Here is a 19,756-nt window from a genome sequence, read left to right as displayed (position 1 = left end):
CGAGCCGGGCGCGGCCTCCCCGCCCTCTCCCGCCGGGCTCCCTAAGTCGGTCGACCGGGGCTGGGATGGCCCCTCGGCGCCCTACCAGCCGCTCGTGCCCCAGACGGCGGTGCCGCACACCGGCTTCACCGAATACTTCAGCATGCACACGGCCGGGGGCACCGCTCCCCCGGTCTGACCGCCCTTGTCCCCCCACTGAGCCCCACCCCCCGTGGGCCGCGCGCTGGGGCCCGGAGCCCCCGCACTATCCCAGCCCCAGGCTCGGCATCTCACCCACCCCGGCCCCACCCAGCCCCCCTGCTCGCCCAGGTGAGGGTGCGCTGCGTCCCGGTCCCGGTCCCGGTCCCGCCCCCCTCCCCTACTCCTGTGCCAAACGGTCCCGCGGGAGCCGCTCTCCCCGTCCCCTCCCTCAGCCCCCGCCTCAAGCGGCGCCGGATTCTGGGCTTCCGCTGTTCCGTGACCTCCGGCCCCCCGCCCCCCTCCGAGACCTCTGACCCCACCGGACCCCGGGACCCTCGCGACGACCGCCAGGACCCTGCCCAAGACTCCAGGACTCCGCGACCTGGGACGGATATTGCGAAGCCGATGTCTGCTCTGCTCTGACAACCCTCCCCGGACCCTCTGTGACCTCGGACCCAGTTCCGCCTCCCCCGACCTTGACCTTCGACCTTGGATCCATCTCAGGGGGGCCTGCCCTCAGGTCCCAGGCTGAAGGACTTGCCCCCACCCCTTTGCCAAAATAAAAAGGATTCGTTGAGTTTTTACCCATAAAGACTGCCTCTTTCACATCTTGATGGTGCTCAGAGGCGAGGCTAAGCCAGAATCTGTTCCAGGCGAGGGTCTTCATCGACCCCAGGTGAACCCAAACCAAACCCCTTGGCCTTGAACTTGATGGAGACTCACAGGGATTCTAAAGGACCACGTAAAACCGCCCTTTACGTTTTCCCAAGGCTGTGGTCCTTTATGGAAGGATATTGCCCCATCGTCCTCTTGGCAAAGCGCCTGGCGAGTTTGAACCGCTGACCTTTGGGTTAGCAACTGAGCGCTTAACCGCCGAGCCACCAGGGCTTCTGGAACCCAGGCAAACCCTCCCCAAAACCCAGCTCCCCTCTAAGGAGTCGATGCGGACTCAGTGACAGGGCAGGACGGCGCCCGAGCGCTTCCTGGGCTGTGACTCTACCACCCTAGGAGGTCCGGTCTTTCTCCGGGAACAGGACCCACACGACCTGACTTTTGTGTCGCCCCTGAATCTGGGAACAACGAAGAGACATCATCCTGCGGAGCCTTCGACTTCATCTATTTTTACCTTTCTTCCCCCAAAGGAATCCTGGTAGTGTATTGGATTACGCGATGGGCTGCGAATCGCAAGGTCAGCGGTTCAGGCCCCTCAACATCCCCAGGAGAGAGAGAGGAGGCTTTGTCTGCCCCAGTAAAGATTTACTTCCTCAGGAACCCTGTTGTTCCCTGCGCTATGGGCTCTCGCTTTGTGTCGGAGTCGACTCGGTGGCAATGAGTTTGGTTTTGAGGTTTTTCCCCGGTCAGAGACAGAAGAGGGCCCTTCCGCAGCGCAGGACCGCGGAGCGTAGGTTACAATTTTGGCACTGCGCATGTATCCCATTGCCCCGGTTCTCAGGCCAAGGAGGCCCCTGCTGCGCATGCGGCTTGAAACAAAGGGGCGGGGCAGTTTCCGGAAGTCTCCTTTTGCAGAAAGGTGGGGCGGGGCGCTCCGCAGTCCTCCCAGGGCCGCTCTGGCCGGCCACCCCAGTGACTTCTCGCCTCCTCCCCAGCGGCCCTCCCACCGCGGCCGCTGGGTCCCAGCTCCCTCACCATCCCAGCGGGTTCTTTTCGGGGCCGCTCTGGCCTGGGCGCCCCTTCATCTCTCTGATCTGGCCCAGCCGGCTCCGGGAGGGAGGCGCGGGTGGGCGAGCGGACAAGTGCGTCTATGGGGCCCCGGACCCGAGCCCCTGAAGACGGGCTCCGCCCCCGGCACCCACACGCGCCCCGCCCCCGGCTGGAGGGGCCTGTCCCGGACCGGCCGGGCCTGGCGGGTTTGGGGCCCGCACGGCCTCCCCGGCCCGGTGGGTGTGAGGAGGCCCCCTCCCGGGCTGTAAAGAGCTATACCTTTGGGGGGCAAACCTGTCCATAAGGGCCCAGGCTTTAGCTGCTGGGACTTGCTTATGGGGCTCTGCCCGGCTATACGTCCCCTGTTTTTAGGGGCCTCTCTTGGTCCCTAGGGGCCAGCCCGGATCAGGCCAGCCCCATTTCCCGGGTCTATAGAGCGTACCCCTAGGCTTCTTAAAGAGGTTCTGTCAGAACCCCACAGAAGCCAACCCTTGTCCCGTGGACTGTCCCCCCTCCCTCCCCGTCCCTCCCCCATCTACAAGGACGCGCACCCTCCCTCCATAGAGGTCGCATTTGCAGGGGCTCACCCCAGTTAGGAACCCCTCTCTGGGTTATTAGGACCCATCTTGACCCTCAAGGTTGGTGCAGAAGGCAGCCATGGCCCTGGACCTAGCTCCGGCAGGGGTGTTGGCCCTAGTCCTGGCCATTCTGGGGCCACCCTTTCCCGGGGCCAAGGCAGGGGACTGCAAAGGACAGCGGCAGGTGCTGCGGGAGGCGCCAGGCTTCGTGACGGATGGCGCAGGCAACTACAGCGTCAATGGCAACTGCGAGTGGCTCATCGAGGGTGAGTGGGGCTCCTGGGGCACTCACTCATTTGCCAGCTCATTCATTCGTTCACGCAATCATTCTTGCGCTCCTCACTCTGAGAAGGGGGTTTGTGGGCGAGAATTTTTGCTCCAAAAGGTTGTACACAGGGTTATAGCCAACACCAAGCCCTGGAAGGTCTGGAGGCTGGTGGGGAGACAGGCCCTGGCTGAGACAGACATGAATAATTCTGGCCAACACCTACAGGGGTGTTGGGAATGATTGCCAGAACTCAGACCAGTCCAACACCTGGCTTTGAACCTGGGCTCTAGTTCTTATTACCACTGTGATTTGGGCAAGTAGCTTTTCAAACTTGAGTATCCTTTTCTGCCCCCGCCCCCTAGGGGATAATTATAGGTATCTCATTGGGTTGTTGGATAAGATGAGACCAAGTGTTTGTTTTTTTACTTTTGTTATTTTTTTTATCATATTCATTTAAAAAAAAGTCAAATTCTAGTTTGTATTCATCTTTTAATGTCTAACTTATGGTTTTATGTATTTTTAATGTTTGAGTTTCTTTGTCTAATACTTAAAAAAATACTTTTATTGGGGGATCTTACATCTCTTATCTCAATCCATACCTTCCTCCAGTGTGTCAAGCACATTTGCACATATGCCTCCATCATCATTTTCAAAGTATTCTCTTCCCACTTGAGCCCTGATATCAGCTCCCCATTTCTTCCCCTCCCCCCACGGCCCACCCTCCCTCACAAACCCTTGCTAAGTTATAGATTATTTTTTCCATATCTTACATTGTCCTCCATCGCTTCTCCATTATTCGTCCCCCTGGGAGGGGGTTCTAGATTGATCCTTGTGATCGGTTCCCCCTTTCTCCCCCCACCCTCCCCTAATCCTCCTGGTACCTTTACTCTCCTTGTTGGCCCCGGGGGGTGGGGGTGGGGGGGAGTTGTTAATCTACCCTGGACTCCCTGTGTTGTGGGCTCCTATCTGTAGCAGTGTGGATGCCCTGAGACCAAGTACTTCCACCTGCCTGGCATGGAGTGTGTTGTGATGGTCGCTCCCTGCTGTTGAGTTCCTTCCAACCCATAGCAACCGTGTGTACAACAGAAAGAAACCCCACCCAGCCCGAGCCAACGTCACCGTCGTGGCTGTGTGTGGGCTGATGGTTACAGCCACTGTGTCTTTTGAGTGCTGCCCAACCTGAGGGTCTCATCTTGTGGTGGTGGTGGCGGGGGCGGCACTGTACCAGACAATGTTCCGCTGCTCTCCTTAAGGTTTGTGAGGGACCTTGGGTTTTTTTTCAGGCCCTGCCCCCAAGACTGGCTTAGCCTGCAAGCTCCAGGGAAACTTGGCCACCCTGGGTGACCCAGCAGGTATTTGAGATAGCAGTGATGCTGTTTCCAGGCTCCCGGCCACACACAGGCCGCCACAGGAAGACAAACCGGCAAATTAAAGGGTGGGATGCCTAGGCAGTGCTCAATAGATAGGCATGGGATGGTTACTGTTGTTATTTGCAAAACGTTGTGGCGAACATACCTATTTAAGACATCGACCTGCCACCTGCCACTCACAGCCTCGACCCTCCCAAGGCTCTAGGGTTGGGGTCCAGTGGGGAAAAGCAAATACACGGAGTCGGCCCTTGATAGAATGGGAGAGCTATCTGGGGGCGAATTCTCTCCCTTCTCCTCCTTCCCCTTCTCCTTCGTCTTCTATTTGTTAAAGCCAGACAGATGAACTGGAAGAGGCCCCCTGAGACGCTCTCCACGTAGAACCCAGAGGTCCTGAGGTCACCTCTTAGCAAAATCGCAGAGTGGCCCACAGAATAAAGGACGTGAACCATTAAGATCGGCGCCCCGGTTTAGAAACCATTGGTACCAAACCGACAGTTCAGCGGTGACTGAGAAGCGAAGATGCGGAGATCAGAGGGCTGGGAAACTAGAGTACCACACAGGGAACAGGCTGGACACAGGCAGAGAGCATGTTGGCACGGCGTGCTGAGTGTGACTCACCTCGCTGAGAACTCTGTGGAAATGGGTGGGGTGCCCTTTCACCCCCCAAATTTGAATAAAATATTATTAAAACAAAAAAGAGTGACCAAGTGGTCAGGACAGTAGTGTGTGAGGAGGTGTGTTGGAGGAGGGTGGGGAGTAGAGGAGGAAGAGCAGACGTCATCTGAACTGAGACCTAAAGAATTAGCATACTGTATATACTTGAGTATAAGCCGACCCGAACATCATCCGAGGCGCCTAATTTTACCACAAAACTGCATTAAAATGCACTGAAAAACTCGGCATATACACGAATATATACAGTAAGCCATGTAGGAGGAGCCCTGAAGGCACATGGGTTAAGTTCTGGGCTGCTAATCTCAAGGTCAGCAGTTCAAACCCGCTATCCTCTTTGAGGGAGAAAGATGAGGCAGGCTGTCTACTCCTGAAAAGATTTCCAGTGGGGAGAGGGCACTAGACCTGATTGTGATTACACAACTAATTTTAAAGGCGATTTAACCATGGGGGGAGAGGGGGATATTCCAAAACTGATTGTGGTAATGATTGTACAATTCTTGATATGATCAAATGATTGAACTATTGAGTTGTATGGTATGTAGATTAGGGGCCAATAAAAATGTTTTAAAAAATTCTGGCTTTGGAAGCCCTGGTGATGTCATGCTTACAAGTTGGGCTGCTAACCGCAAGGTTGGCAGTTCAAAACCACCTGCTGCTCCTTGGGAGAAAGATGAGGCTCTCTACTGCCATAAAGAGTTCACAGTTCAGAAACCCACAGGGGCAGTTCTACCCTGTCCTATAGGGCCCGTGTGAGTCGGCATCCACTCAATGGCAGTGAGTTTATGATATAAGTCACTGTGAGGCAGAATGGATTCATTGGCAGTAGGGAGGTCAGTATCAAGGGGCCCTGGTGTCACTGTGGTGAAGTGCTGGACTGGTAGCTGAAAGACTTCTTCGTGGTCATCTGTAAAGATGACAGACAGCCTTGGAAACCCTTAAAACACAAGCTCACAGCCATCGAGGCAATTCCGACTCACACAGACCCGAGAGGGCAGAGTAGAATTGCCTCAGGTCTTCAAGGCTGTAAACTTTTGTGGGAAACAGACAGCCTCATCTTTCTCCAGTAGGGTGACTGGTGGATCTGAACTACCGACCTCCTAAACTATGGATAGTTCTGTGGACAGTTTGCCATGCGTTAGACTCGACTCTCTGGCAGCAGGCTTGAATTGTTCTGGTTTATCCAGGAGGAGGAGGGGGATGAGGAGGAAGGGGAAAACCAGCTTGTGCAAAGGCCTTGGGAGCAGACAGGCTGGCCAGAAGCGGGACGGCGTCTGCCTTGTTGATGGCACCCTCCATGTAACATCTCTTAGCGCCTCTCTGTCATTTGTCTACCTTTTCAAACACTCTTCTGTTGACTGAGGGGGTTTTGTACCCGGCCCTGTGCTGAGCAATATGGGCTGACTCTGTTAGCCTCAGCCCTGCCCTCCTGGCCTCCCAGGAGTGGGGCAAGGCCAGAGGAGGCTTGGACAGAGCAGAGACCAGACGCTCGTGGAAGAGGGCACAGAGGGCACTCAGGATTAAAAAAAGCCCTTGCAAAGGCCTGAAAGGAAGAGCTAGCTGGCCTACCCTCCTTCCTCGGGGGTCGAGGCGAGGCGTGTGGGACCTACGGGATGCCACCCAGTGAGCCGGTCACTCTTGGGGCAGGAGGAGCTGGGGTTGGGGGGGAGGCAGGACCGTGTGCGTTTGAGCTGTATTTCATGGGCCTTGGGGAGCCAGGAAGCGAAGTGCTAAGGCAGTGGGTGAAGCTCCGCAAGACCTTGGGGCAAGCTGGACGCCTGCTGGGGATTCGGGGTGTCATCAACAAGAGAGGGCCACGGGCAAGCCCCCCTCCCTGTGGTACCTCAGAACTCACTGTCATTGAGTTGCTTTCTACTCATGGTGACCCTCTATGACAGGGTAGAACTGCCTCCTGTGAGTTTCCAAGACTCTTCCCCCTTTACGGGAGTAGAAAGCCCCATCTTTCTCCAGTGGAGTGGCTGATGGTTTCAAACTGCTGACCTTGCAATTAACAGCCCAATGTGTCAACCACTTTGTCACCAGGGTGCCCCCCCCCCACCGTGGCATAAGGCCCGTGAAATCATTAAGACCAGCTAACATCACACGCCTCACCAAAGCAGCGGTTCCAGCCATCACGTTGGCACTGCATTCAGTAATAAAGATCCCTATGGCCCTGGGCTGGAAGGAGCCTGAGGCAGGGTCACGGGCAAAGGAGAGAGTACAATCCCTCCATGGGGAGGCCATTCTCGTCAGACCCAGCTGGAGGGGAGGGTGGGAAACGGGTGGCTCACGCAGTCTCTGGCCCTGAGGGGTGCCAGCCTGGTGAAAGGAGAGAGTGAGCGAGCGAGGCAGCTCCGTGTGCTCTGTTCACCACAGAGGCCGAGGCAGGGGGCGGGCTCGGCTGGCGGTGGCAGGGGAGCCGTCAGTGGGGCAGGGTTCTGAAGTCCGTGGGGACGGTCTCTGTGAAGACATGAGGTGGCTGGTATGTCTCGGGTCATCTCTTAAGCTTGTCTGATCTGTGGGCCATTGGCTGCGGAGTGTGGAGGGGGCCAGAAGCAGGGACACGGAAGGGCATGGGCCATCACACGGAGCGGTGGGCGCGACCTTTCTCGCAGGTTTGCTGGGAGCCCCGGCAGGATTTTGAGCAGAGGCAGGCCACCTCTGCCAGCCCAGGGTGGCTGGAAACTATGGGTGCATGTGTGTGGCGTGATGGTCTCACAGGGAGAACATGCAGTCTGAACTGGGCCAGGGGCTGAGGGGTTAGGGAGGAGGGGACCACACAGGGGGATGCTTGTGAAGTTTCATCAGTGAGACTTGGGGACCAGTTGGCTCTTTTGGGGGTGAGTGCATGTCCAGGAGACATCTACACCCCCCTACCTTGATCTCCTGTCCCACCCAACGCCTGTCACCTCTAAGACCCAACATGTGGTTCCATCAATTTAAACCAATATACCACATGCCCCCCTTTTGCACTCTGTTCCTATTTTACTGTCCCCAATCCTGGGAACCCCCCTCATGACTGAGGCAACAGGAGCATCCCGGGCTCGGCTTGCTGGCTGGCATGGGGGCTTGGTGGGGTTGGGTGGTCACAGGAGACCTGGAACTTGAGAAGGAGGTGGAGAAGGCATGTGGCCAGCCAGCCTCCAGCGGGCCCTGCACAAAGAGAGCTGTGATGATGCTGGGACTCCCTCCACCTCAGTGGATCGAGACGGGTAAAACCCCGGGAGGTCTGGGAGTCTTGCCCGGCAAACTGGTTCCCATGGACCCTCCAGGCTGCAGTGGGGCATCGGTGGGTGCCGCTCTCAGAGCCTGAGGGAGAGTGGCCAGCTCCGGGGTCTTTCCTCATGTGCATCTCTTCATCCCTGCACCCAGCATCCCCAGGGAGGGACCCCAAGATGAAGGAGGCCCTGGGGCTGCCCAGGCTGCAGTGGGTGGACAGGCCTGGACACAGATGGTCCCGGCCCAGAGGAATAAGGGTTTGGGTGAGATAGGGGAACCCTGAAGAGTGTCACCTCACCCAGGCAGGGGCCATCAGGAAGGCTTCCTGGAGGAGGTGGGGAACTCTGGTGGGAAGAGAGAGAATGTACCAGGGGGCTTTAAAAAAGTTTATGGGAAAACGGCATTACCCCTTGGTTTCTGTGAAATCATTTGTTAATTTTTGATATGCTTTATTTCACCCTTAAAGCTGGAATAATATTAGGGAGACGGTCATTTTTTGAGAAATGTTTGAGTGCTTCACCGGTTTTCTTAGTCTTTTGACACATGTCTGTGTTTCTGCACGCACCTGTTGTCATCACCTTGTCGAGTCTCTTTTCCGGTCCCGCAAAACCCATCCGGTCCACTCTTTTCATGAGTTTTGAAGTCCTTAGGGTAATGAGCTCTGGTGGCGCTGGGGGTTAGGCACTGGGATGCTGACCTCAAGGCCGGTGGTTCAAACCTACCAGCTGCTCCGAGGGAGAAAGATGAGAACCGCCCACTCCTGTAACGATGGACAGCAAACCTGGTTCCAGAATATTCCCTCACCCCACATCTCATGCTGAGGGGCTCAGGGAAGCCACCGCAGGCAGCTCAGGGGAATCCTTGGGGCTGATCAGGGAAGGGGGAAATCAGACCACCTGTCTGGGGTCCAGCTCAGAACAAGAGTAGTGGCAGGGCAAGGAGGGGCGGTCCTTCTGATGGGCCTGAGCCTCTTGTAGGTCACAGGGTCAGCTGTCGGTGGGGAGGCCGCCAGTCACCTGCAGGTCCACCTGGGCCTGTGGTCTGAGCAAGCTCACTCCCAGGACTGGCGGTGATGTTGAAGTGTCTGGTGTGGCTTCTCCAGGTGGCCTTGGCTCTGCACAGCATGGCAGCTGTGCTCTGAGAACAGGCTTCCCACCAGACCCAGGGAAAGTCACAAGGCTTCTTTCCACCCAGAACATTGCATCCATTGCCTCTTACTGGCTGTGTGAGGCAGGGTTCTCTACGGAAACAAAACCAGGACACTGACGATTTTAGATAGCTAGATGGATAGATAGATTTATACAGCGAGAAGGACTATAACAGCTAATTAGTCCACACAGCAGTACAGAGGGCTCCCATCAACTCCCTTCCATGGAACACTTGGTATACTGGAAGTCCTTCAACTCATGTGGCTGCTGGGTCCAAGGTCAAGGAAGCAGATAGCAGAGTCCTCCCTTGGGCAGGGCAAGTAGTCTGTCCACAGGCAGCAAGCAACAGTCAGTAGCTCGGGAGCTTAGTGAAGCAAGCCTGGATGGCATATCGGATGCAAGTGACAGGATCTACCAGTGTGGGCAGCAGGTCTCGAAAGGAGCCTCAAGCTCTCGCAACGCGGTCCACAGGTTGGCCTGGCCCACAGGTAGTGTAGCTCACAGGTTGAGGCAGAGAACTAGCTAAAGCAGCAGCACACTCCAGCAGACTCTGATCACCAGAGAGCAAGAAAGAGCGGGGCGGGCCAAAGAGCCATTTATCTCTTTGCCCTCCAATCAAACTGAGACCTGACTAAGCCCACATGTTCCTATTGGCCAGGTTGGCACAATAAACCTTTCACATTGGCCAAGCGCATCATTCAGGCCAGCTTAAGTAGAAAGGATGGAGAATTAGACCTCACCCCTCAAGGAGTGGAAGCGCCATGGACTTTGAACCCGCCGCCGTACCTCTCTGTCCCCGCTTGGTAGAGGAGACCCTGGATCAGCGGAGGCAGGGGGCTTGTCCACGGTCACCCAGCTGGAACCCATGCGCTCCCCCTCAGACAGTAAACAGCGAGGACTCTGGGGAGGAGACAACTGGGGCTCTTCGCCCTGTGCTCACAAGCCCCTTTCTATCCCCAGAGGACACGGTTCTGCTAGGGCAGCGGTTCTCAACCTGTGGGTCACGACCCCTTTGGGGATCAAACAACCCTTTCACAGTGGTCAACTGATTCATCACAGTAGCAAAGTGACAGTGATGAAGTAGCAACGAAAATAATTTGATAGTTGGGAGGTCAGCACAACATGAGGAACTGTATGAAAGGGTCGTGGCATCAGGAAGGTGGCGAGCCACTGTGCTAGGACCTGGCCCTGACCCTCAGGCTGGCCATGGCTCCAGACTGAATGGAAAGTCGGGGCATCAGAACCTGGTGGTTGCACTCTGGGGGACCCATTGGGTGGCATTTCCTCTTAACTGGCAGTGTCCCCGTCACTAAGGGGAGCTGCCTCAGGACTCCTGTCAGGGGCACCCCAGAATTTCTCCTCATTGCTCTGCTGGCTATGCAGCTGTGTCCTGGTGGGGGGAAGAAAGGGGGAGTAGGGTGAGCACACTGGACCCCAGGCGGGGCTGGAGAGGCTGCATGGAGGTCTGGGGCGCAGGCCCACCGCTGAGCCCTGGTTCTGGCCCCCCAGCCCCGAGCCCCCGGCACCGGATCCTGCTGGACTTCCTCTTCCTGGACACCGAGTGCACCTATGACTACCTGTTCGTGTACGATGGCGACTCGCCCCGCGGGCCCCTGCTTGCCAGTCTGAGTGGGAGCACACGGCCCCCGCCCATCGAGGCCGCCTCAGGCAAGGTTGGTGGGACTGGGGGCCTGCAGGGGGTGGCCTAGAGCTGGGGCTGGAGGCCTCTGGGACACTGTGGAGACAACCCCTGGCCACTTTGTGCCCTGCAGATGCTGCTGCATCTATTCAGCGATGCCAACTACAACCTGCTGGGCTTCAATGCTTCCTTCCGCTTCTCGTTGTGCCTGGGGGGCTGCCAGGGCCACGGACAGTGCCAGCCGCCTGGGGTGTGCGTCTGCGAGCCGGGCTGGGGCGGCCCTGACTGCGGCCTGCAGGAGTGCCCAGCCTACTGTGGTGGCCACGGCTCCTGTGCTTCGGTGAGCCCGTCCCCAACCTGCTCCCCGGCCACCGTCTCCGAGATCTGCTCCCCCCTCCAGGCCCCAGCCTCTCTGTGTCCATACCTTCACAAGAACTGGACCTGTCTCCTGCCGGCCTCTATCGATAGCCCTTACTCTCATGCGTGAGCCCCGCCCTCCTTCCTCTGCCACGTCCTACTCCAGCCCCCACCCCAACCCCTCTGTGACTTGCCATGACAGTGAACCCCTTGGTTCCCAGCGACCCACTTGGGGCTGCAGGCCAAGGTCTTGGAGCTGGGATGTGACCCACCTGCCCTCTGTGTCCATCTGCCCCTCTCTCTTTGTGGATCTTTCTCTCCCATCTCCCGTTTCCTGTTGGTCTCTGTCTTCTCATCTCCATCTCTCTTCTCCCCCTGGTTGTGTCTCTCCCCACTCCCTCTCCGTTTCTGTCTCTTCCTGTCTCTGTCACCCCCCCTGCTTCTCTGTGATCTTTGTCTTCATGTTCACTCTCTCTCCCCATCCATCTCTCCTTCTCCTTTCTGCCCCTGCCCGCCAGAATCTGTCTCTGCCTGTTGAATTTTGTCTGTCTCTGTCTTGTCTCCTCCCCAACCCCCCAGCCCCTGGGACCGTGCCGCTGTGAACCTGGCTTCCTAGGGCACGCCTGTGACCTACACCTATGGGAGAACCAGGGGGCTGGCTGGTGGCACAACGTGAGCGCTGGGGACCCTGCCTTCTCTGCCCGGATTGGGGCGGCTGGCGCCTTCCTGTCCCCCCCGGGGCTGCTGGCTGTCTTTGGAGGTGAGCCGAGGGGGCCCATGTGGGGTCTGGAGGCCTGGCCGCCTGTGGCCCAGGCTTGAGACCGTCTGTCCTGCACAGGCCAGGACCTCAACAACGCCCTGGGTGACCTTGTCCTCTACAACTTCTCTGCCAACACCTGGGAGCGCTGGGACGTCAGCCCTGCCCCGGTATGGACGCCCCCCCCCACTCCGACCTGCTTCTCCCAGCCTCCATGCCCTCCCTGGGATTGTCTTCTCTGGGCCCCCTTCCTTGATCTCCCTTCTTCCATACGTCTCATCTCTGCACCTCCTGCCTCTCCCTTTCTGTCCCCATGCCGACATCTCTCTCCGCTTCCTTGGTCACCTCCCCTGTTTCTTCCTGTGCCTCCCTGACTCTCCTCCATCACCCCATGTCCTTTCTCTGCATTCCCAGGCCCCCGTTTTTCTCTCTCCGCCCCTCGCTGTCTGTCTGCCTGCCTGCCTCGGTCTCCCCGAGTCTGTGTGCAGGTCCTCCCCATCTCCCGCTGGCTCTGTGGCTTACTGTTACCTGCTCTCTCCATCCGGCCTCCTTGTCTCCCGCACAGGCTGCTCGACATTCCCACGTGGCGGTGGCCTGGGCTGGCTCCCTGGTGCTGATGGGCGGTGAGCTGGCCGATGGCTCGCTCACCAGCGACGTGTGGGCTTTTAACCCCCTGGGCGGGGGCCACTGGCAGCTCTTGGCTCCACCTGCCTCCAGCCCCCCGGGTCCCCCGGGCCTGGCTGGCCATGCGGCTGCCCTGGTGGACAACACCTGGCTGTACGTGTCTGGTGGCCGCACCCAGCACGACCTCTTCTCCTCTGGCCTCTTCCGGTTCCGCCTTGACAGGGCCAGTGGGGGTCACTGGGAGCAGGTGATCCTGATGGGTGGCCGGCCCCCCGCCGCCACTGGCCACTCTATGGTGTTCCATGCCCCATCCCGTGCCCTGCTCGTCCATGGGGGACACCGGCCCTCCACTGCCCGGTGAGTTGACCTGCCCCCCAGGCTGGGTATGGCCTGACACGCTGGGCCTGGCTGCTCCCTCCTGGTGTTCACCCATTCGCTCCCTCCTTTATTCACTCCATTCATTCACTCACTCACTGCTTTGTTCCCTCACGTAAGCCCCACTCCTTTTTCACGATGTTGTCAGGGCAGGTTGATTCAGCAGTTTCCGCACACGACATCGTTCTGAGATAGCGTGACTGTTCCCCTGATTTCTCTTTTGTTCTCCAGTCTTTTATTCGGCCTCTTGGTCAGTTAGGAGCTCTGGCGACGTAATGGTTCTGTGCTGGACTGCTAACTGCAAGGTCAGCAGTTTGGAGCCCCCGGCTGCTCCGTGGGAGAAAGATGAGGCCGTCTACTCCCGTGAAGAGCGACAGTCAGGGCAGTCCCACCCTGCCCTGTAGGGCCAATCTATGGCAGTGCGAGAGGCAGGGCCAGTGCCTCCCATCCATTCAGACCCCCAACTGCCGGGTGTCCAGTCCCAGCTAGGTGAGGAGGGTTGTCCCAAGATGGGTCAGACCTGGCCCTGTGCCTGGAGACCCTTGAGTTCAGAGGGGGCCACGGCCCCAGAGTTCCCGAGTGTCCAGAGGAAGGAGCGAAGCCCGCCCTGGCCTGAGCGTCTGCCCCCCCTCCCCCAGGTTCTCCGTTCGGGTCAACTCCACTGAGCTCTTCCACGTGGACCGGCGTGTGTGGACCACCTTGAAGGGCCGGGACGGGCTGCAGGGGCCTCGGGAGCGAGCCTTCCACACGGCTAGCGTCTTGGGCAACTACATGGTGGTCTACGGTGAGAAGCCCCGCCCCCGACCGCCTGAGCTAAGGCTCCAGCCTACGTGGGTGTCCCCACACCACCCCCAGGCTTGCCCATCAAATCCCTTCCTGTCCTTTCCCAGGGGGCAACGTGCACACCCATTACCAAGAGGAGAAGTGCTATGAAGACGGCATCTTCTTCTACCACCTCGGCTGCCATCAGTGGGTGTCTGGGGCCGAGCTTGCCCCCCCAGGTACCCCCGAGGGTGAGTGGCCACCCGCGCTTCCCAGAGCGGCTCCTGAGCTCCCCATCAGCGTGAGTCAGAGGTCCTGTTGAAGTGGGCCTCCAGAGTCTAACCCAAGCTGCAGGCAGGATTAGGCTGTTGCCATAGAGATGGGAGACTGCTCCAGCAGCATCAGATCTGGGCTCCAATCCACCAGCCAGGTTCTGCCAGTTTCCACCCGCCCCAGGGAAGTGCCTGAGAAGAAGTGACCTGTCCCAGGTAATCCCAGCAACACCGTGGCAGAACCAGGACGGCTGAGCCCACGCAGTCAGCTGCACAAGACCCAGCACGTGATCTCTCTGTGGAGACTCGCGCTCAGGTCCTCTGGACGTATCCTCAGGAGGCACCTGGAGAAGGACGTACCGTTCTTGGTACAGTAGAGGGTCAGCCCCAAAGCGGAAGACCACCAACGAGACGATCGATGCAATGGCCGCCGCCGCAACGGGCTCACGTACAGCGACCACTGTGAGGATGGCGCAGGACCTGCGGCCACACTGAGTCAGAACTGATTTAACGGCACCTGACGTCGTCGACGACGACAGCAGTAACTCCCTCCCAGCCAGTCCCTTCCCGTCCACTCCACGCCATGAAAGGAGGACGATGGGAACACCTGCCCCACGGGCCCTTGGGAGGTCGATGGGGATGAAGCAGGAGGGCAGCTGCAGCTGGACAGACAAGAGCAGGTGGCAGCCAGGCAGCCTGCTGGACATAGGAGCCTCTTCTCCGGCTCTCCCAGCTCTGTGAGGCTCTTAGAGGAAGAACTGAGCTCAGGGAAGTGGAGTTGCTCAGCCAAGGCCACACAGTCAGTGGGAGATCCAGGAGTCTTCCTTTCAGAGCACTATCTTCCCGTGTTTGGTGAAAGTGTACACGGTGAGCTAGGTTCCCGTTGGACAGTTTCCACGCGGTTGTTCAGTGGCGTGGGTCACACTTTGCCCCAGGCACCAACATTCTCCGCCCAAGTGTGCTGGTGGTTCCAGTGCCCAAATTCCCCTGCTTGCTTCGCATCTTCTCGTCTCAGTTCAGAGCCAATGTGGAGGCACTGATCTTTAAACTTTGGGTCACCAGCTGTTGCTCTAAGTGGTCACCTCAGGGGACAGCTGAGGTTCAAGGTTGAAAGAGGGCCTTAGGGCAGTCGTCTCGCAGGGAATCTTCTGGTCCCGACTGTCCAGTTAGCTGGCCTTTTATTCTTTTAAGAATTTGAGCCTTGTTTGACATCCTTCTTCCATTCTGGTCAAGACCAGCTACTGTCCCCCCAGTCGGGGAGGTCAGCTGTGGTAGCCGGGCACCATCTAGTTCTTCAGGTCTCCAGACATGGGGCTGTGGGCTGGGTGGGCGCTCAGTCCACTCTGAGATTGCGTCACCTGCTTCTTGCTCCTCCTTCTGTGCTCCTGACAAGCAGAACCAGTGGTCGTGTCATCCACGCTGGATCCGAGTCTTTCGCTCCCCAGGGGTTGTGCTCCACCTGGCTAGTTGGGCAGGGGGGCAGGAACCCAGAGAAGGCAAACAAGTAGCCCCAGTAGTAGCCCCAGGGCCAGGCGGCCTGGGACATTTTCCTCAGGCAGGTGGGGTTGAAACAGCTCCCGGGAGGCTGGACTGAGGGGCCCGAGAGTCAGGATGTCCCCCTCCCACGCCACCCGAGACTCCCTACAGGTCATGGGCTAGGGTAGAAAGTTCTTAGACTCTGGTCTTCTCCTAGGCCGAGCAGCGCCTCCCAGTGGCCGCTACTCACATGTGGCGGCCGTGCTCGGTGGCAGTGTCCTGTTGGTGGCTGGGGGCTACAGTGGCCGGCCCCGTGGGGACTTGATGGCCTATAAGGTGCCCCCCTTCGTGTTCCAGGCCCCCGCCCCGGATGTGAGTACTGGAGTGAGGGGCGTGGGGCGGGAGGGCCGGAGGGTAACTGGTGGAGGAGGCAGCATGAAGGTTGCTGGGACCCCAGGAGAAGGAGGAGGGGGAGGGCCCATGGGGGAGGAAGGATGGCTCCTGGGGTGCTCAGGGAGGGTAAGTGGGGAGCACGGGAGGTGGGCCCCCATCCGAGCAGACCCATCCGGTCCCATCTCTCTGCAGTACCACCTGGACTACTGCTCCATGTACACGGAGCGCAGCGTCTGCTCCCGCGACCCCGAGTGCAGCTGGTGTCAGGGGGCCTGCCAGGCTGCACCCCCACCAGGGACCCCCTCGGGGCCGGTGAGTGCCTTTCCAGACGCCCCTCCCAGTAGGAAAGGACCTTCCTGTGCACCTTGGGGGGTTGTTCTTGCGTCTAGGAACCTCCTCTTTGACCCCTGACCTCTTGACACCCCCAGAGCCTTTTGAACCTAGGACCCTGCCCCTGAACAACGCCCCCCACCGTACACCCACACCCACATTCCCACACATTTGCATCCCGTACGTCTCTGGCATTCCACCCCGCCTTCAGTTCTTTATCCTACAATGTCTGAGACCCTCGTGTCTGTGCCCCTTCCCACTGACCTGCGCTGAGAGTGACTGGCCCCTGCCCACCCTGCAGTGTCCAGCCGCCAGCTGCCTGGGTCTGGGTCGTCTCCTGGGGGACTGCCAGGCCTGCCTGGCCTTCAGCAGCTCCACAGCCCCTCCCCGGGGCCCCGGCACCCTGGGGTGGTGCGTGCACAACGAGAGCTGCCTCCCACGGCCTGGTGAGTGTCCCCCAGAGGTGGCTGGTCCAGGGGAAGGGGGTGCCGCCTAGCACCTGACTCCCATCTCCCCTTCTCAGAGCAGGCCCGCTGCCGGGGGGAGCAGATCTCAGGCACTGTGGGCTGGTGGGGGCCGGCGCCTGTCTTTGTTACGTCCCTGGAGGCCTGCGTCACCCAGAGCTTTCTGCCTGGCCTGCACCTGCTCACGTTCCAGCAGCCACCCAACGCCTCGCAGCCCGACAAGGTGGGCGCTTGGGGCTCCATGTGGACCCCAGTAGTCTTCACCTTCCAGGGTTGGACTTGCCAGATTGATGAGCAGATAACGGGGTTTTTTCTTTAAGAGATTTCTCTTTTTAAAAACATCCTTAGCTTTTTAAAAAGACCGATAATGTACTGTGTCTTGGGTCCCGGTGTACACAGCCGCTTAGGTTCCCGGTCTGCAGCCTGGACCACCGTTGTTCAATGGCCCTGGTTCTGTCCAGTACACAGTGACTGCCCGTGTCCCCCTGCTTCTGCTCCGCTGGCCGTTGTCTAGCCTCCCTGCCCCCTTCCTTCTCCTCCTCGTTTTAAAGTCGTCGTTGTCAGGGCTCATTTGTTAAAATATCTAACTTACTGTGGCTTCGATGAAGGTTCACACAGCGCTTCCCATAAGCGATCCTTTAAGGCGCACAGTACTGGGGGCGGACGGTCTGTTTTCAGCTGGTGTGTTAGAGAGGAGGTGACCGTAAGGGTTAGTTTGGGGTTGAGGTTTACAGAGCGTCTCGGGGCCTTAGTCTCAGGGGGCCCTCCAGGCTCAACCAGTCCAGCGAGAAAACAAACATTTAAGTTGGTGGTGAAATATATACGTAGTTAAAAGGAAAATCCATGTACGTACAGGACAGTGCGGCCATCACCACCAGCTGGTTGCAGGACATCCCATTGGCCCAGAAAGACCCCCTGTGCCCATGAACCAGTCCCTCCCCATTCCCTGGGTCTCCCAGCCCCTGGAACACAGTAATGTGCTTTCTATCTCTGTGGGATTGGATGTCTCAGATAACTCTGGGTAGTTCATCTAAAGAGAATTATACATGCTCTCTTTTTAAAAAACAATTTTATTGGCATGTATAAATCACGTATCACACAAGTTACTGTATATATACTCGAGTAGAAGCCGAGTTTTCCAGCACATTTTTAATGCCGTTTTTGTGGTAAAATTCGGTGCCTCGCCGGATATTCAGGTCGGCTTATACTCGAGTTCAGTCTTGTTCAGAAGAGCTGTACAAGCATCACCACAATCGATTCTAGAACATTTTCTTCTTTCTTGTGCTCATGGTTCATAACTCCCTATTCCCCCCTATCCGCCCCTAGCAAGACACCATTCAGCCACCGGCTGTCTCTGTAGGTTTACCTGTCCTGGATTTCAAAGACAGAAAAACAGGCCAACAGAGCAGCAGCAAGCAGACAACAATGCACACGGTCTGTGTCTGGCTTCTCTCCCTTGTTGCTGGGTACCCTCCGGCCCATGCCCGCTCACAGCCACCCTGTGCCCACAGAATGGGGTGTCACCTGCCCCACCCTCAGAGTCGTGGCTGAGCCCGTGGTTCCAGTCATCTCCTTGAGGACCTTTCCTCTCTCCTTGACCTTCGGCTCTCCCCAGCATGCTGCCCTTCCCCAGGGACTGGTCCCAAAGTGTGGGAGGCCAAGTCTTGCTCGCCTCACTTCTAAGGAGCATTCTGGCTGTACGGCCTTGTTCACTCCTGGTGTGGTAGCCCACGGACTCTTCGGTACCCTTCCCCAGAGCCGTAAGGAAACGGCATCAATCTCCTCCAGCTGTTCCTCGTCATCCTGCAGTTCATCTGAAACCTCGGGGTTCCAGGCACTCCGGGCTTGAGTCGGGCGCATCGTGGTCCTCATGGGGACATCTGCTTTGTAGCGCTTGACCAAGGTGGTTTCTTTCTTTTTTTTTTTTGGTTTCTTTCATTTGTCTCTAAAATCATTTTATTGGGGGGCTCATACAACTCTTATCACAATCCATACATGCATTTGTTGCCCTCATCATTCTCAAAACACTTGCTCTCCACTTAAGCCCTTGGCATCAGCTCCTCATTCCCCCTCCCTCCTTCTCCCCCTCCCTCATGAACCCTTCATAATTCATAAATCATTGTTATGTTGTCATATATTACACTGTCCGACACCTCCCCCCACCCTCTTCTCTGCTGTCCATCCCCCAGGGAGGAGGCTATACGTAGATTCTTGTAACTGGTTCCCCCTTTCCATCCCACCCTCCCTCCACAGTGGTTTGTTCTTTGTTTGTTTGTTTTTTACAGCACATTTTCCCAGTGCATTCTGTCCTTTGATTTTTTTGGACAGTTTTATTGGCACTTCATCCACATATCATACAATTCAGTAGTTCGATCCTATCAAGATGAGCTGTACAATCATCAACAATCAATTTTAGAACATTTTCTTCTTTCTGTACTCCTTGTTATTCATACACTTTTTTCCTTTCTACTTTGGCAAAAATGTACATAACAAATCATTGTCCCACTCAACACCTTCTACAGGTACAATTCGGTATACTTGATTATCCTTGTCGTGTTGTGCAGCCATTATTGACATCCTTCTCCAAAGTGCTCCGCCACCATTACCATGAACTCAGTGTCCACCCCCAACAACGCGTCCTCCTTCGCCCATGGAAACCACGCGTCGTTTGGTTTCTTTCTTGTTTTAAGAAGTTTTCTTGATACAATAGTCCCATATCATACACTTCCATAGTAACATCACTTTTTAAAAGAATTGTGTATTTATACCACCACGATCAATTCACTGCTCCCATGAGCATTGATTGTGGATCTGGCTAAAACGAAGTCATTGGCAGTTTCGATCTTTTCTCCATTTATTCTGACAGTGTCAGTTTGGTTGTGACGATTTCTCTTTATCTTGATATCTAATCCATACTGAGGGCTGATCTTCATTAGTAAGTGTTTTACTTTCCTTCTTCAGCAAGCAGGGTTTGCCCTGTGCATTGCGTGTTTCTGATCAACAGGAGCCTGTCTTCCCAGCTTCCCTGCTTGAATCGGTATGGTGAAAGGGTGCACACCTGACGCGCACACACGCTTCCTGATTTCCAGCCGTGCGCCGTCTCTTACATTGTTCTGTTCAAAGGATGAAATGTTCTGGAACATCCGCTCTTGGCAATCCACAGGTCGTTAGGATCCACAGAGTAAAATGCCTTTGCATAGTCCGTACGAT

General features: G+C 57.1%; 2 protein-coding genes across 2 annotated transcripts in view; both read left to right on the top strand.

Annotated features, from left to right (window-relative positions):
- The window catches only part of TMEM145 (transmembrane protein 145), a 9,135-nt gene extending 8,363 nt beyond the window's left edge, over positions 1 to 772 (top strand). The window contains exon 15 of the mRNA XM_004710522.2: positions 5 to 772. Within this exon, the coding sequence (XP_004710579.1) occupies positions 5 to 178 (174 nt within the window). The 3' untranslated portion in view covers positions 179 to 772. The remainder of the gene's footprint in view (positions 1 to 4) is intronic.
- A 1,249-nt stretch (positions 773 to 2,021) lies between these two features.
- Positions 2,022 to 19,756, top strand: part of MEGF8 (multiple EGF like domains 8) — a 43,340-nt gene continuing 25,605 nt past the window's right edge. The window contains exons 1-12 of the mRNA XM_045292253.1: positions 2,022 to 2,686; positions 10,607 to 10,770; positions 10,870 to 11,076; positions 11,673 to 11,853; positions 11,932 to 12,020; positions 12,416 to 12,831; positions 13,488 to 13,633; positions 13,740 to 13,862; positions 15,577 to 15,731; positions 15,945 to 16,064; positions 16,384 to 16,528; positions 16,606 to 16,769. Coding sequence (XP_045148188.1) covers positions 2,500 to 2,686; positions 10,607 to 10,770; positions 10,870 to 11,076; positions 11,673 to 11,853; positions 11,932 to 12,020; positions 12,416 to 12,831; positions 13,488 to 13,633; positions 13,740 to 13,862; positions 15,577 to 15,731; positions 15,945 to 16,064; positions 16,384 to 16,528; positions 16,606 to 16,769 — 2,097 coding nt within the window. The 5' untranslated portion in view covers positions 2,022 to 2,499. The remainder of the gene's footprint in view (positions 2,687 to 10,606; positions 10,771 to 10,869; positions 11,077 to 11,672; positions 11,854 to 11,931; positions 12,021 to 12,415; positions 12,832 to 13,487; positions 13,634 to 13,739; positions 13,863 to 15,576; positions 15,732 to 15,944; positions 16,065 to 16,383; positions 16,529 to 16,605; positions 16,770 to 19,756) is intronic.

Source organism: Echinops telfairi, unplaced genomic scaffold, assembly GCF_000313985.2.
Source record: "Echinops telfairi isolate 266 unplaced genomic scaffold, ASM31398v2 ScPeMD7_655;HRSCAF=1070, whole genome shotgun sequence".
In the NCBI taxonomy this organism is placed as follows: Eukaryota; Metazoa; Chordata; class Mammalia; order Afrosoricida; family Tenrecidae; genus Echinops; species Echinops telfairi.
The sequence above is the reverse complement of the archived record's forward strand: the minus strand, read 5'-3'. Positions and strand labels throughout refer to the sequence as shown.